This window comes from Meles meles, chromosome 4 (genome assembly GCF_922984935.1).
Source record: "Meles meles chromosome 4, mMelMel3.1 paternal haplotype, whole genome shotgun sequence".
NCBI classification, from domain to species: Eukaryota; Metazoa; Chordata; class Mammalia; order Carnivora; family Mustelidae; genus Meles; species Meles meles.
In genome coordinates this window covers 151,374,634-151,387,776 of record NC_060069.1, presented here as the reverse complement: position 1 = coordinate 151,387,776, position 13,143 = coordinate 151,374,634, and the positions used below count along the sequence as shown (strand labels likewise).

General features: G+C 45.6%; 1 protein-coding gene across 5 annotated transcripts in view; it reads left to right on the top strand.

Moving 5' to 3' along the window:
* The window catches only part of TIAM1 (TIAM Rac1 associated GEF 1), a 380,123-nt gene that overhangs the window by 274,196 nt on the left and 92,784 nt on the right, over positions 1-13,143 (top strand). For all 5 annotated transcript variants that reach the window (XM_046002793.1, XM_046002792.1, XM_046002795.1 and 2 more), the window contains one exon: positions 11,845-12,069. In XM_046002793.1, the coding sequence (XP_045858749.1) occupies positions 11,845-12,069 (225 nt within the window). The remainder of the gene's footprint in view (positions 1-11,844; positions 12,070-13,143) is intronic.

Below are 13,143 nucleotides of genomic sequence, written 5' to 3'. Positions count from 1 at the left end.
TTATAAGTCACATTTAATTCGTACAGCAATCAGTGAGTTGGACTGTATTATCCATATTTTAACCAATTGACGTGGACTGTGTCCCCCATTTGGTGAAGCTCAGGCTTTTATAAAGGCTAATAATTAGATGCCAAGTGACAGTTACTGAGTGTTGGCTGGATTCAAACCAAGCTTCTCTTTCTCTAAAGTCTTTTAGTGTCTAAATACACAATTTATCCCATTTCTATTACTATTTAAGAAGAACATGGGCAGGAGTCACTGACCAGAATCAAAAGGCCCTGTTTCTCATTCTCAGAATTAAGCCACTCATTGGGAACATTTCAGTATTTCGGCCATTCTTGGCTAATCTGATCGGTTTCAGGATACTCTCCTTTTACGTACACACTGCTGATGTGAATTCCTTTTGAAAGGAATGCCTTCCTGGCCATAAAATTGCTGGTACAATCTAAATATCCAATAGGTCACATTGAATAAAATTCTTTTGTGGCAACATAGGACCTTATTCATGAAAACCTCTATGTCCTCTTGTTATGGTGAAATTTTTATGCCACTTACGTGGGATAGAGCACAAAATGAACCTTTTCAGAAGAAATTGCTGCTGTTCAGGATCCATGAGGGCATTTTCTACCTTCTACTTATTGTAATGCACATGACTCTGGAGGGGCTAGGTTTGAAAGAAACCTGTGTGTGTGAGGGGTGAGGGTAACGCAAGGGAGATCAACCACGATTATGGAAAAAATTTGTAGTTATTCCAGCTCTGGGGCTCCATTCAGTGCGCACAGTTGACAGAGCCTGCCTGCTGCTGATTCGGTGCTGTTTTTCAGATCCGCCCATGGTAAGGAGATTCATGTTACCAGCGAAAGCAGAAAAGGGGTTGTGTGTGCAGGATGGGGTTGGGAACGGGCCTGAATATTAGAGCAGCTTAGGTAGAAGAATTGCTGTGCTGTCTGCAAAGGGAGGCAGTGGCTCCTGCATTTCAACTTTTCTAGAGATCTCCCCTCCAACTGGAAGCTGGAACCGGCGCCTGCCACCTACAAAGTACAGTTTCGTATTGGGCCTTCCTCTGTCCATTACTGGTGGATGTTACATACAGTTCCAAAAAGCTCAGGCGCTTTTATGGTAAGAATGATGCCTGATTGGAAACAAAATCATATGCAGTGACATATCTCCAGAAGTGCAGAAAATCTCTGTCGGGGGTCACTGCCTTTCCATAGAAGGTTTTCTTACCATTTAGAAAGTCACCTGTAGGAGGGTACAGCATGGATGCTAAAAAGAGATTAGTGAAGGGGCGCCTGGGTGGCTCAATGGGTTAAAGCCTCTGCCTTCAGCTCAGGTCATGATCTCAGGGTCCTGGGATTGAGCCCCACATCAGGCTCTCTGCTCAGCGGGGAGCCTGCTTCCCCTTCTTTCTCTGCCTTCCTCTCTGCCTACTAGTGATCTCTGCCTGTCAAATAAATGAATAAAATCTTTAAAAAAAAAGAGAGAAATTAGTGAGAAAGGAATAGTATTTACACCATTATGATGAATTGGGGATTAGATGTAATAATCCAAGTCAGATGTCTTGTCGGTAACAAATGCTCATTACATGTTACGGTTCTCATTTTAATTATAAGGAAAAGTGTCTAGTTGCCTCTACTCCTAAGTAAGTATCTTTACAGAAGGTGAGTATGGTTTTCCGCTGACAAGGCTAAGGCTTTGAGTATTACTAGGCTCTTAGGCTTCAGACAGTTATTTTGAAGTACGACATCTCGTTCTGTGTAGACTTGATGAAGGTCATTGGCACCAGATTAGGGAAAAATCTGGAAATCATCTTACATAAGGAGGCATCAAGTGGACTTGGTAGAAGAGACTCCAGAGGCTATTTAGCATCTTGAACTTGAGAAGATTAAAGTCTAGACTCGTTTCAAAGTAGGCACTGTCTCTGCAGAGCCCCTGCTAGCTGGTCAGCCTGCCCAGTGCATGACCGCCTCCATCCCTGGGAAGCTTGGAGCTCTTCAACCATCTGCTTTGCTCGTTAGCTCCAAGATCTATCAAGTTCTTCGTTGTGTTGAGCTAATACACTCTTTATGGTGACTTTTGTCGTTCTCCTTTGTTTCCATATGTTTTCCAGGTCTAAAGCAATTCTTCCTCTTCTTCTTTCTCCTAACCTTTTAAATGCTTGAAAACAGCTCTCATCTGTCTCATGCCAGGTCTTCTGTTTAGGCTTCCCTGTGGAAGGTTTCTGAGCCAGTCTCCCTACGATTCGGGTCTTTGGTGTTCTTCCTTGTAAATAGTTCTGGAACCCAACACCCTGTCCCCTGTGAGGTCAGTCCTACGCAGTCTGCCCACAGTTTGGTTCCTGCTTCTTCCCATTTTCTTGACCATGTTAGTGTCAATTCCTTAATTTAGTAGGAACCACACCAAACTGTTGATTCATACTGAGCTTGTGGTTTATCCTACCCACAACATTAACTCTTACATGTTCTCTTCCATCTTCTTCTAATAGATGTTTCAAGAACTCTAAATCCAGAAGTTAAATATACTTCTTTGAAATCTTATGTTTGTGGTTTCTGCGCTTCTAATGAACTTGTCGAAATCTTCTTGGATCCTAATTCGATCTTCCCTCTTAACTTCATGCTCCTCTGCAGATCAGACAAACTGGATGTTTTGTCATTGTTTTCTCTGATGGTTTAAATGTTGCCTTAGTCTGTAGCCAAGTCCTGTTTTCCCATTGCCATAGATCACCTCCCTGCCTCTAGCTCGACACTTTAGAAATACTTACCGTTGGTTTTGACATGGGTTAGTTGCGAAGATGGGTAAACTCCTAAGATGTGTGGAGCCCCAGGCAAATTTTATTTTATATAAAAAATTTGACTCACCCCAGATCAGCTTCCTCAACACCATTCTGGTGGCTCATCTCCTGCAATCTAGTGAAAGAAATACCAGATAGGCTGATGGGAACAACCCCCTAGGCATAGACTCATCCAGAAGCTCCTTAGCCGATCTTATTGATGCTACGTATGGGATACAAGGTCAGAAAGCTCCCTGAAAGGGAGAAGGGAAGGGTGTTCCTCCTGGACCCTGTCCTTTTCAGGTATCAAAAGGGGTTTTTCCAAAATACAGGACCCCATTTTCTTAGCTCTTAAGAGGGTATTGATGGAGAGTGTGGATGTTGAAGTACAAAATGAATACACAGGGCTGGTAATCATTTACGGCACATGCCCTACTATTATTGTATTCAGAGGTCTCCTCACATATGTTAAAAGTACAGGGCAAGGATATAATTGTGGCTGAGCTAGATTTTAGTATATAATCTTTATACTATTTTATATTATCCAAATAATATGTTACCGACAGTATTTGTCTTCCTTTTTACATTATTTTAAATTTGTATGAAGTCAATATGAGCACATAGTTTTAAAGAATTCAGTTAACCTTAAAAGACTTAGAGTGAAATTCTCTTCTCATCCTCTACCTCTTCCCCCAGTCTCAGGTCGGTCCCCAAGGCAACTATCCTCAGTTATTTTAGCTGGCTTTTTTTGTTTGGTTGGGTTTTTCTTTTTTCTTGTATTTACCCTCATTTCTCATTAACATGTTTACAGTATTTCTTAATTGACTTCAGACATCAGTTACTGACTTTCTGTGATGACAGATGAATATTCAGCTATATTATATATGAATTCTCCTTTCTTCATATCCATATATGATTATATGAACATTTAGGATTAAATCAATAGTCTCTGTTATGCTGTTGGGATTATTCCATGCTGCTGTGACCATATGAATAATATTAGCTGCTGGGCCAAATAGGGTACCATCATTTTATTTCCTTTCTTGAACAACTTTTTGGGTTTTTTTTCCTATAGTTAATGCCTGCCTCTTTTTTTCTGCTCCATTTACTTATTTTTATGCTTAATTAGCAGTATTTTCTTAATCTCCAACTTATTATCTAGTCACTTAGTACTATTTTGTGCCCTGGAGACTGCCTTTCCCTAGTTCTTTACCATCCTCCTCCAGTCTCTGCTCCAGGCCTCAGGCATAGTAGTTACCCTGGTTTTCCCCTCATTACTCTAGTTGGATTCTTGGATTGCACCTCTTCCTTTTTTCTCCTTCCTTTTCAGGAAAACAAATAAACCTGTGATAACTTCCTACAAAATGGTTCATATTTGAGAATATCTTCATTCTGCCTTTTACTTGAATTATCTTTGAGTAATTTGGAGTTTGGTTTGAAAATTATTTCTCCTTTATTCACTTATATTCTCATACCAGTCACATTTTGGATTATCTTGTGTGTGCTTTATTTTCTCTTTTGAAGTTTTAGAATAATTTTCTATCACCAGGGCTATGATTTCTCAATAGGGTTTGCCTTCTGTTGAGATCTTAATTTTCTTTTTATTTCTGAAAGCTCCTTTCCTCTCTCTTCCTCTACCTTTCTCCCTCCCTCCCCTTTTCTACCTCCCTTCCTCCCCTTCCTTCCTACCTCTCTTTCCTTCCCTTTTCTCCTTGTCCCTTCCACCCTCTCTTTCCTTCCTTCCCTCCCTCCTGCCCTTCCTCTTCCTTTCTTTTCTCTTTCTATCCTTCTCTCCCTGTTCCTTCCTCATTGTTCCTTTTTCATTGTACTCTGTGCATTTGTTTGTTTATAGCTTTAGATTCTTGTGTGTCTCTGTCTCTGGGGATGTTACTGGGTTTTCAGGGAATTTTCGGGGCTTTATGCATTATTTCTCTTTCTTTGCGATGCATTGGCTTCTGTGCGCTTTGGTCTCTGGCTTTCATGCTAGAGGCATTCATCAAATGTCTGGTGGTCCTTGATTATCTGATCATATTTAAATGTGAGGTACCACAAAACTGCTCGGATATTGTTTGTGCCATCTACGGGGGGCTTTTACAGCACGAACAGATGGTAAGACCTTTTTGTTGGGGGGTATCCGTTTGACAGTATTTGTTGGTCTTTTCTGTGGGGCTCCTCGGCTTGGCCAGAGATGACTCCTGCCATTGCCATCTACTGGGCAGCCTTCCATTGATTCCCATTTGCAGTAAACAGTTCCTCCTTTTGTGCCCGTCTTCCTAGAGTCTGGACCCTCTCTTCTCCAAAGAATTTACCTTAGGTGGGTGAGGGGGTAGGGAGAGGAGGAAGTATGAGGTGGGGGGTGGTACCCAGTTTTATAACTTTGTGCAGTGGATGAGGAGAGCCCCATGTTAAGTTCTCTTTGCAGATGTTAAAGATGATAGCTTACTGGGACACCTGGCTGGCTCAGTCCATAGAGCATGTTACTCTTGATCCTGGGGTCTTGGATTTGAGCCCCTTTTTATTACTTAAGGAAATTTTTAAAATGACAGCTTATTTAAGCCTTGTATAAATAAGATAAAAAATAGAAAAAAATAAAGACTTTTAAGAATTCACACAGGAACTTCATTCCCAGCTAACCTCTTAAAAACACATAACTTTATTCCCCTTTTCTTGGTTCTTTTTAAATGGAAAAAAAAAAGAAGTTCAGCCTACTTGACAATTATTCTCGTACCTCTATAAACTCAAATTATCTGAAATTTTAGTTTCCTAGATCTGGCATATATTCCCTAGTATTTCTCTTGTTTAAAATGAATTTCCCTTTTCCTGCCACTCACGTAAACCATTGATTATCTGAAATCACTGAGTATCCTCCATTCAATGGGGTAATTGAAGCTAGAGCTATTTAAATACATAATGAAGCCCTGAACTTCATCTTAACTCCGCACTCAAAGGGGCTCTTATGCAAAATGCATTTTTTGCTGATTATATTCCTCTGTTGGCAAGAACTTTGCTTATTCCCTTCACTGAACTTTGTACAGTATTTATAGCATCTCCAGAGGGCAAAGGAAGAATCTGAAATTCAGTTTTGCTACCTGTCTGCTGCGGTTTGTTCAAAGGAGGCAGATGGGTGTGGAGGAAATCATAGCCGTGGTGATAGGAGTGGGGGCAGGGGGTGTCTCTCCTTCCTGCTCTTTGACCCCTGGACTCTGACAGAGGGCCCTTTAGTGGACCTAATGTCCCTAATCAAACTTGCCTGCTTCAAGAAGGCAATATAGGGGCGCCTGGGTGGCTCAATGGGTTAAATCCTCTGCCTTCGGCTCAGGTCATGATCCCAGGGTCCTGGGATCGAGCCCCGCATCATCGGGCTCTCTGCTTAGCAGGGAGCCTGCTTCCTCCTCTCTCTCTGCCTGCCTCTCTGCCTACTTGTGATCTCTGTCTGGCAGATTTGAAGTCCTGGGAAAGTCTATCAAGTTAGTGGTCTGCTGTAACCAGCTCTGAATTGTCAAGCCTGCAAACTGCTGGGAACTGTTAACAGAGTTTTTCTGCTTAACTCGATGTTGACATCAGTCAGGGTGGACCCAGCCCACCCTCTCCTGGACACATAGCTCTGGGTGTGCCCCTGGGAAGGGACCCGCCCTTTCACAAAGCTCATTTAGGGAACTGTGCTTCTTAGAAATAGACTCAGCTGAATGATAGAGAAAGGCAGAGACTGCTGTGTTGTTGAGACGGGACAGCAGGAGTGGAAGTTTTCTCTAATGGAACTGCCTTCAGCCACCGACAGGTTCCGGAGAAGCTTGGAGGCTCGAGGCATACTTAATGGTTAAAATGCCTAATGGATACATTTTCCATAAAGCTGTAGGCAGACTTTTCTCTCTCTCTTTCTCTAGGCTGTGGGGCTTGGTGCTTTTGTGTATTTGTTTTTTAAAGATTTTATTTATTTATTTGGCAGAGAGAGAGAGAAAGAGAGAGTGAGCAAGCACAAGCAGGGGCAGTGGCAGGCAGAGAGGGGGAGAAGCAGACTCCCCACAGAGCAGGGGGAGCCTGATTTGGGACTCAATCCCAGGACTCCGGGATCACGACCTGAGCTGAGCCACCCAGGCGCCCTTGTGTATTTCTCAATGTCTTAATTGCGGTCAAGTACACATGACATAGCCTCTTAACTGTAAGTGTGCCGACATTTGGTGGCGTTAAGAACGTTCACATTGGGGTGTGTCCGTCACCGCCGTCCATCTGCGGACTCCTCTCATCTTGCGGACCTGAAACTCGCAACACGAGCTCCCGCTCCCCTCCTCCCCGAACCCCTGGCAACCACCATCTTTCTTTCTTTAAATAAATTTCAGGATAGCTGCTCTGCCAAATTTAAATATACATCTTTCAGAGGCTCCTTAGCTTCTCGGCTAGTATCGGTCTTTCTTTCCACCACTTCTTCTTCCTTTTTTTAAGTAATCTCTGCACCCAGCCTGGAGCTCAAACTTAGAACCCCGAGATCGAGAATCACGCATGCTCCATCGACCGAGCTAGCCAGGTGCTTCCATCTCCTAACGGGGATGCAGACAGACGTAAACTCTCTGGCATCAGAATGGGGGATGTGTTGCCCTTGGCTCAGTTTGGCAGAGACCCTCAAAGGTGGAGGGAAGAAGGGGTCCTGCTTTCATTAAATAAAAGAGGAGAAGGCTGTTGTTGTATAGAACCTATCAGATTATGGCTCTCCTTGTGGTTGAAAGTGTGTTACATAGACTCTTCTAGAAGCATTGAAATGGGATTTTCACTTGTATCAGTCAGGATGGTTAGATTATTCTGTAGGAAGGTGCAGCCCTCATATCTCCTTTTCATTCTGCCACGTGTCTGACAGACACTGGTCTGAGGCCATATTTGTCCCGGACCCTCCGGGACCCAGGCTGACAGAAGGTTCATCCTGACCCATGGCTTGCACGACTGTAAGCGGAGGGACCGGAATGGGAGTGAATCGGGCTTGTGTTTAGTGATGACACATATCCCTTCTCCTCAGTGTCACTGGCCAAAGCCATGACTTGGCCACACTGAACTTGAGAGGGAGCAGGAAGGTTCCATCCTCCTGTGTGCCCAGGGAGAGCTCAAAATGTTCCAATTGCAACACGAATGACACCACAGGGGGCCGGGTTCAGAGGAATCGATGAGAACTAGGGGTTCAGGAGCAGCGTGGCATGAAACAAAATGATTTTCAGCACGGGATTGGTCAAGATCAAGGTTTGTAATAAATTCCTGTGTTATACCTAACTTTTTCTGGGCTTTGGTTTCCCCATCTGTAAAAATGCACCTGGGCCCCTTCTAGGGGAATGTTTTTATTTAAAAAAATTTAAATCTCTAACTTTAATTAGCAGAGCCTGTATCAGGGAGTTGGAGATCTTAACCATTAATTCTTCAGATCTGCTATCAGGCGTGTGGGGGTTTCCTTTTCTTGCTCCATGGGGTAAGGCGGGAGGGGCCTGGGAGTGGGGGTTTCTCATGGAGGCAGGAGGTGGCTGAGGAGCCGCTGGGGGGGTCAGATGCCCCCCGCACAGCAAGCGTCGATGTGCCAGGTGTTTCTACAGCAGACGATCGGAGCCTCTCCTCCGATCCTCCTCCGTGGCGGGTGCTGCCTCCCCATAGATTCTGTCCGAGATTCTCCCAGCGGTGTCCTTTGAATAGGTGAAAAAACCAGCTCCCCTAAAGTCTGAGTGCTCCCTGCGTCCCTGAGCTGCACGCACGAAGGAAAAAGCATGCTTCAGCTCAAGGAGGCAGCTGCTTATCCGATGACCAGAGCCCCGTTGAAAGGATCAAGCTGCTTGGAGCTTCCCTTGCAATCTTCTAGGGACAACTTTGAAGGAAAAATGAAACCTGAAATCTATTATTTTTAGGATAGTCACAGAAAAATCCTGTGTAAATTTAGGGTACTGAATCTTAGAAGGTTTTTTTTTTTTTTAACTTTCTATTAAAGTATAATTTCTACACAGAAAAGTACACATTTTGATGGTGTTTCAAAAGCTCGTACCCCCATGTCGTGCACGCGTTTAACCAGCACCCAGACCAGGGAGCTGAACATGGCCAGCACCCCAGACGCCCCCTCGTGGTTCCTTCCAGCTGCTTCTCCCTCCCCAACTCCCGCCAAAGCTCTCCTCTTCTGACTTGTGACAGTGCATCCGGTTTTCTCTGTGTTTGTGCTTTAGACCAGGAGAATCTTAGTCTCTATCTTGTATGTCTGGCAGCTTGTCCTCAGGGTTCCATGCGTGAAGTGTATTCACGTTGTGGTCTTAAGTTCTCCTTGCTGTAGTGTACTTCATCGCGTGATCATACCACCCATTATGTATCCCTTCTGCTGTGGGCGGGTGTTTGGGTGGTTTCCAGTTTGGCCCATTGCAGATGATGCTGCTGTAAACATTTTGGTGTATGTGTTCAGGTGAGCGTGTGGATGCGTTTTCATTGAGCGTATACCCTGGATTGCATTTTTTGGGGTCACAAGGCATGCACGTACTTAGCTTCTCTTAGGTAGCGTCCAGCAGCTTTCCAGAGCACTTACACCGGTGGTATATTTCCATCCAGCAGCAGCCAGCAGAGCCTGGGAATCCTGGTCGCACCATATCTTTGCCTGCACTTGGTATTTTCTTCCTGGAAGTTTTTTTTTTTTTTTTAAGATTTTACTCATTTGAGAGAAAGAGCCTGTGCGAAGAGGCAGAGTGAAAGAGAGAAGCAGACTTCGTGCTGAATGGAGAGCCTGATGCAGGGCTCGATCCCAGGACCCTCAGATCATGACCTGAGCTGAAGGCAGAGGCTTAACTGAACCACCCAGGCACCCCCCGCACCTTTCTTTTTTTAAAGATTTTTTTTTATTTGAGAGAGAGAGAGAGAGAGCGCACGGGAGGGGCAAAGGGAGAGGGAGAAGCGGCCTCCCTGCTGAGCAGGGATCCTGACACGGGGCTCCATCCCAGGGTTCTAGAATCATGCCCTAAGCCAAAGGCAGAAGTTCAACGGACTGAGCCACCCAGGCACCCCCTTAAAGCTTTTCTTTTAGAAAAGAATCCTTACTAGGTTGTTTTTCCATCTGAGCTAATTTTTCCCTCCCTTCTTCCTTAGCTCCCTCCCTAGACAGATAGATAGATGGTTAGTTAGTTAGATGAAACGTAACTCTACTTGGTAACATACCCACAAATGCTGAGGCACCAAGAGACTCCAAGGGTCAAACCTTGTGCTCTGTACCAGGCAGGAACAAGCCTGGTGCATTTATCGCGTGTGGGAGGACCTAAAACTCTGTATTTTTCTGGAGTTACTTGAAAGTAATACATAAAGATAAAATGTAAGATAGTGACTTTCTAAGAGGAGATACACCTTAACAGTTTGAAGCAACATTAAGCATTAAAAGTGAGTGTCCCGTACAGACCTGCGGGTCCCTACAAGTATTTACCTCAAATTTCCACTGTCACTACCTCCTCTTCTCCTCCTCAGTTTCCACAAGATGATTCCATTTGCTTCGCTCTGCCGCTCTTCTGAGAACGTCCTGGTCCCTGCCGTCTTCGTCAGGCGCAGGCATATACTTCTCTCTAAAAGTTACAACTGCCGGGGTGTTGAGCTTTGCCTGGCAGGTGGTAGCTCTGTTGGCTGACACCATGTTGCAGTTCCCTCTGTGGGACACCAGACCGAGGGGATTCAGAAATAACGGGGACACCTGGGGTGGTCTTTGGTTGCTGGAGTGCAGAGTACCAGGCAGTGGGGGCCGGTTACTGGAATTTTATTCACCAGCCATCCTTCCAGTAAGTTTGGAGACTAAGAAGATGCATTAGGGAGGGAGGGGGAAAAAAATCACTGTTTTGTGCATGAAAGTGATGTTGGCTGTTACTTGAGTACTCAAGTGACCGAATAGACCTTTTTCTTCAGTGAGCTAATTTCCGAGTGTTTATTAAACCTCTCCGGGCTTCAGGCGATACCCAGAAAGTTCTAGCCTGTGCTCACTTAGAAATACTCGTTGACTGAGTTCCTGAAGTGTTTGTAATGGTGGTTTAGTGCAAATGAGCTGTTTCCCCCAGACTGTTCTCTGACTTTGGCCTTTCAGAGCACCTGGAGTCGCTTTGAGTTGTTGTCTGTTGCTGGGGGATGGCCATGTTAAAGGAGGATGGAACGGGAAAAGCCGTTCCTCGCTGCTGGGTGGCTCCACTTCCTAGAAAACTCCCACGTGTCCCCGAACATAACGCTGCTTCTGGCTGCCTTGAGTTCCTTCCGCAACCCTAACTGTGTCATTGCTGCTTGACTCTGGCACGGGGCCTGTGGATTTGGGTCACAACAGCTCGCCGGGGGCGGGGCTGGTGTGTTCCCTGGCCAGTGATGTTCCTTGGCCTCGATCTCGACCTTGGAACTGATCAGCCCTCTCCGAAAACTGACCTTTGCTTCAGAACAACCCTCTTTGCTAGAAACTAAGCTCTCCATAGTGTCTTAAATTCGGACTGCTGTTCACATAAATGGACAAGTAAACAAATAAATAAATGGGTGGCTTATAAGAGATAGATGTTTATTTCTCACATTCCGGAGGCTGGAAGTCCAGGATCAGGTTGGGAGCATGGTTGAGTTCTGGGCAGGCCTGCCTCCTGATTCATAGACTGCATCTTCTTGCTGTGTCCTCCCTTGGCAGAAGGGGACTGGTTAGCTCCCTGGCCGCTTTTTATAGGAGCGCTAATCTGCCACAGGAAGGCTCCACCCGCATGACCTAAGCACTTGCCAAAGGCCTCACCCCCTCATACCATCACACAGCACAGTTAGGATTCCAACATTTGAATTTGGGGGAGACACAGCATTCATTCCATCACAACAAGCGAGTTCTGAGCAGACACAGAGACTCCTATCCCATGCAGCAATTGGGGGCCGGGGGTGGGTGTGGTGTCTGACCCAAGACCACCTCATTTTAGTGTCTCTGCAAGAGGAGATCGGGGTGGTGAGCCTGACCCACGACGTATGCAGACCTGTCACCCTGACTCCCGGGGCCGTGGCTTTTCTAGAAATGCGCTGGTTCCCTGCTGATAACCTAAGAGGCGCCTGTTTCTTCTCGGCCCCTACTCTCCCCCGCCCCCTTACAGACCACCAGCCAGACGGAGCTGGAGAACTGGATCACCGCTATCCACTCCGCCTGCGCAGCGGCCGTCGCAAGGCACCACCACAAGGAAGACACGCTCCGGCTCCTCAAGTCTGAAATCAAAAAACTGGAACAGAAGATTGATATGGATGAAAAGATGAAGAAAATGGGCGAGATGCAGCTGTCTTCAGTCACTGATTCAAAGAAGAAGAAAACTATATTGGACCAGGTACTCGTTCTTCCGCGTTGGGACTTGGGTGGGGGAGCAGTAGGTCTCCCATGTTCTTGGGCTCCTTGGAAGTGACAGAGCATCATCGGTGATGTCGTTGTCAGCCTGTCATCCAGGTGGCTGAATTCTTTACTGTGACGGTCAGTGTCCCTCACCCGCCGTTCCCAGCCGATTATTGTGAGCGGGAGGGAACAATATTACATGGGAAGAATATAATAGAGGAGGCTTCTCACTCCCCTGGTGCCACGCTCCTTCTAGGGCATTTGTGACATCACCGAGTCTGCAGTTTGCCCCCCTCCCCCGCTCAGGTTGATGAGGGGCTCGGCTCTGGTGGGACGCACTCCCGATTCCTCAATTTAGAAAAGCTAGAGTGTCTTTCAAAGAAATGTGTTGCGGTGTATGAGCAGACGTATAAGGAAAGACTGAGCGAGGTGACAATCAGAGGACATATTTGCCTTCTACTCAGTTGTTTCCACGCCTGTGAGAGCCATCGAGTCATGCTCTGAAGCGTTGTCTTAATGTTTAGGAAATAATATTGTGAGTAAGTGAATTTAAATAACGGAGCGGTTCAGTTGATGGCATGGGCCAGCCCGTGGTCTCCCGTGGGTCTTGCTCTCTGTTACCTGACATGGTATTTATTGTTATTGATGCGAAAGTCACACGGCATACAATGAATGACCCATTTCGAAGTGTCCGATTCAGTGGCATTTCATTCATTCACAATATTGAGCCAGCACAGCCTTGTCATTGTCAATGTCAATGTCTCTGACATTGTCATTCACCCCAGAAGGAAACCCTGTTCCTGTTAAATTGCTCCCCCCTGCTCCCGGCGGTCTGCCTCAATGGATTCACCCATTTCGGATGTTTGATGGAAGTGAAATTACATAACACGTGACCTTTTGTGTGTGAATTCTTGCCGCTTGTGTCATGTTTTGAGGTTGATCCACATTGTAGTGGATCTTTGTACACACCATGGTTTATCCGTTTGTCTGCGGATGGACATTTGGGCTGTGCCCCTTTCTGGCTATTGTGAATAGTGCTGTGGACATGTGTGTACGCTAACACTGTATTTCA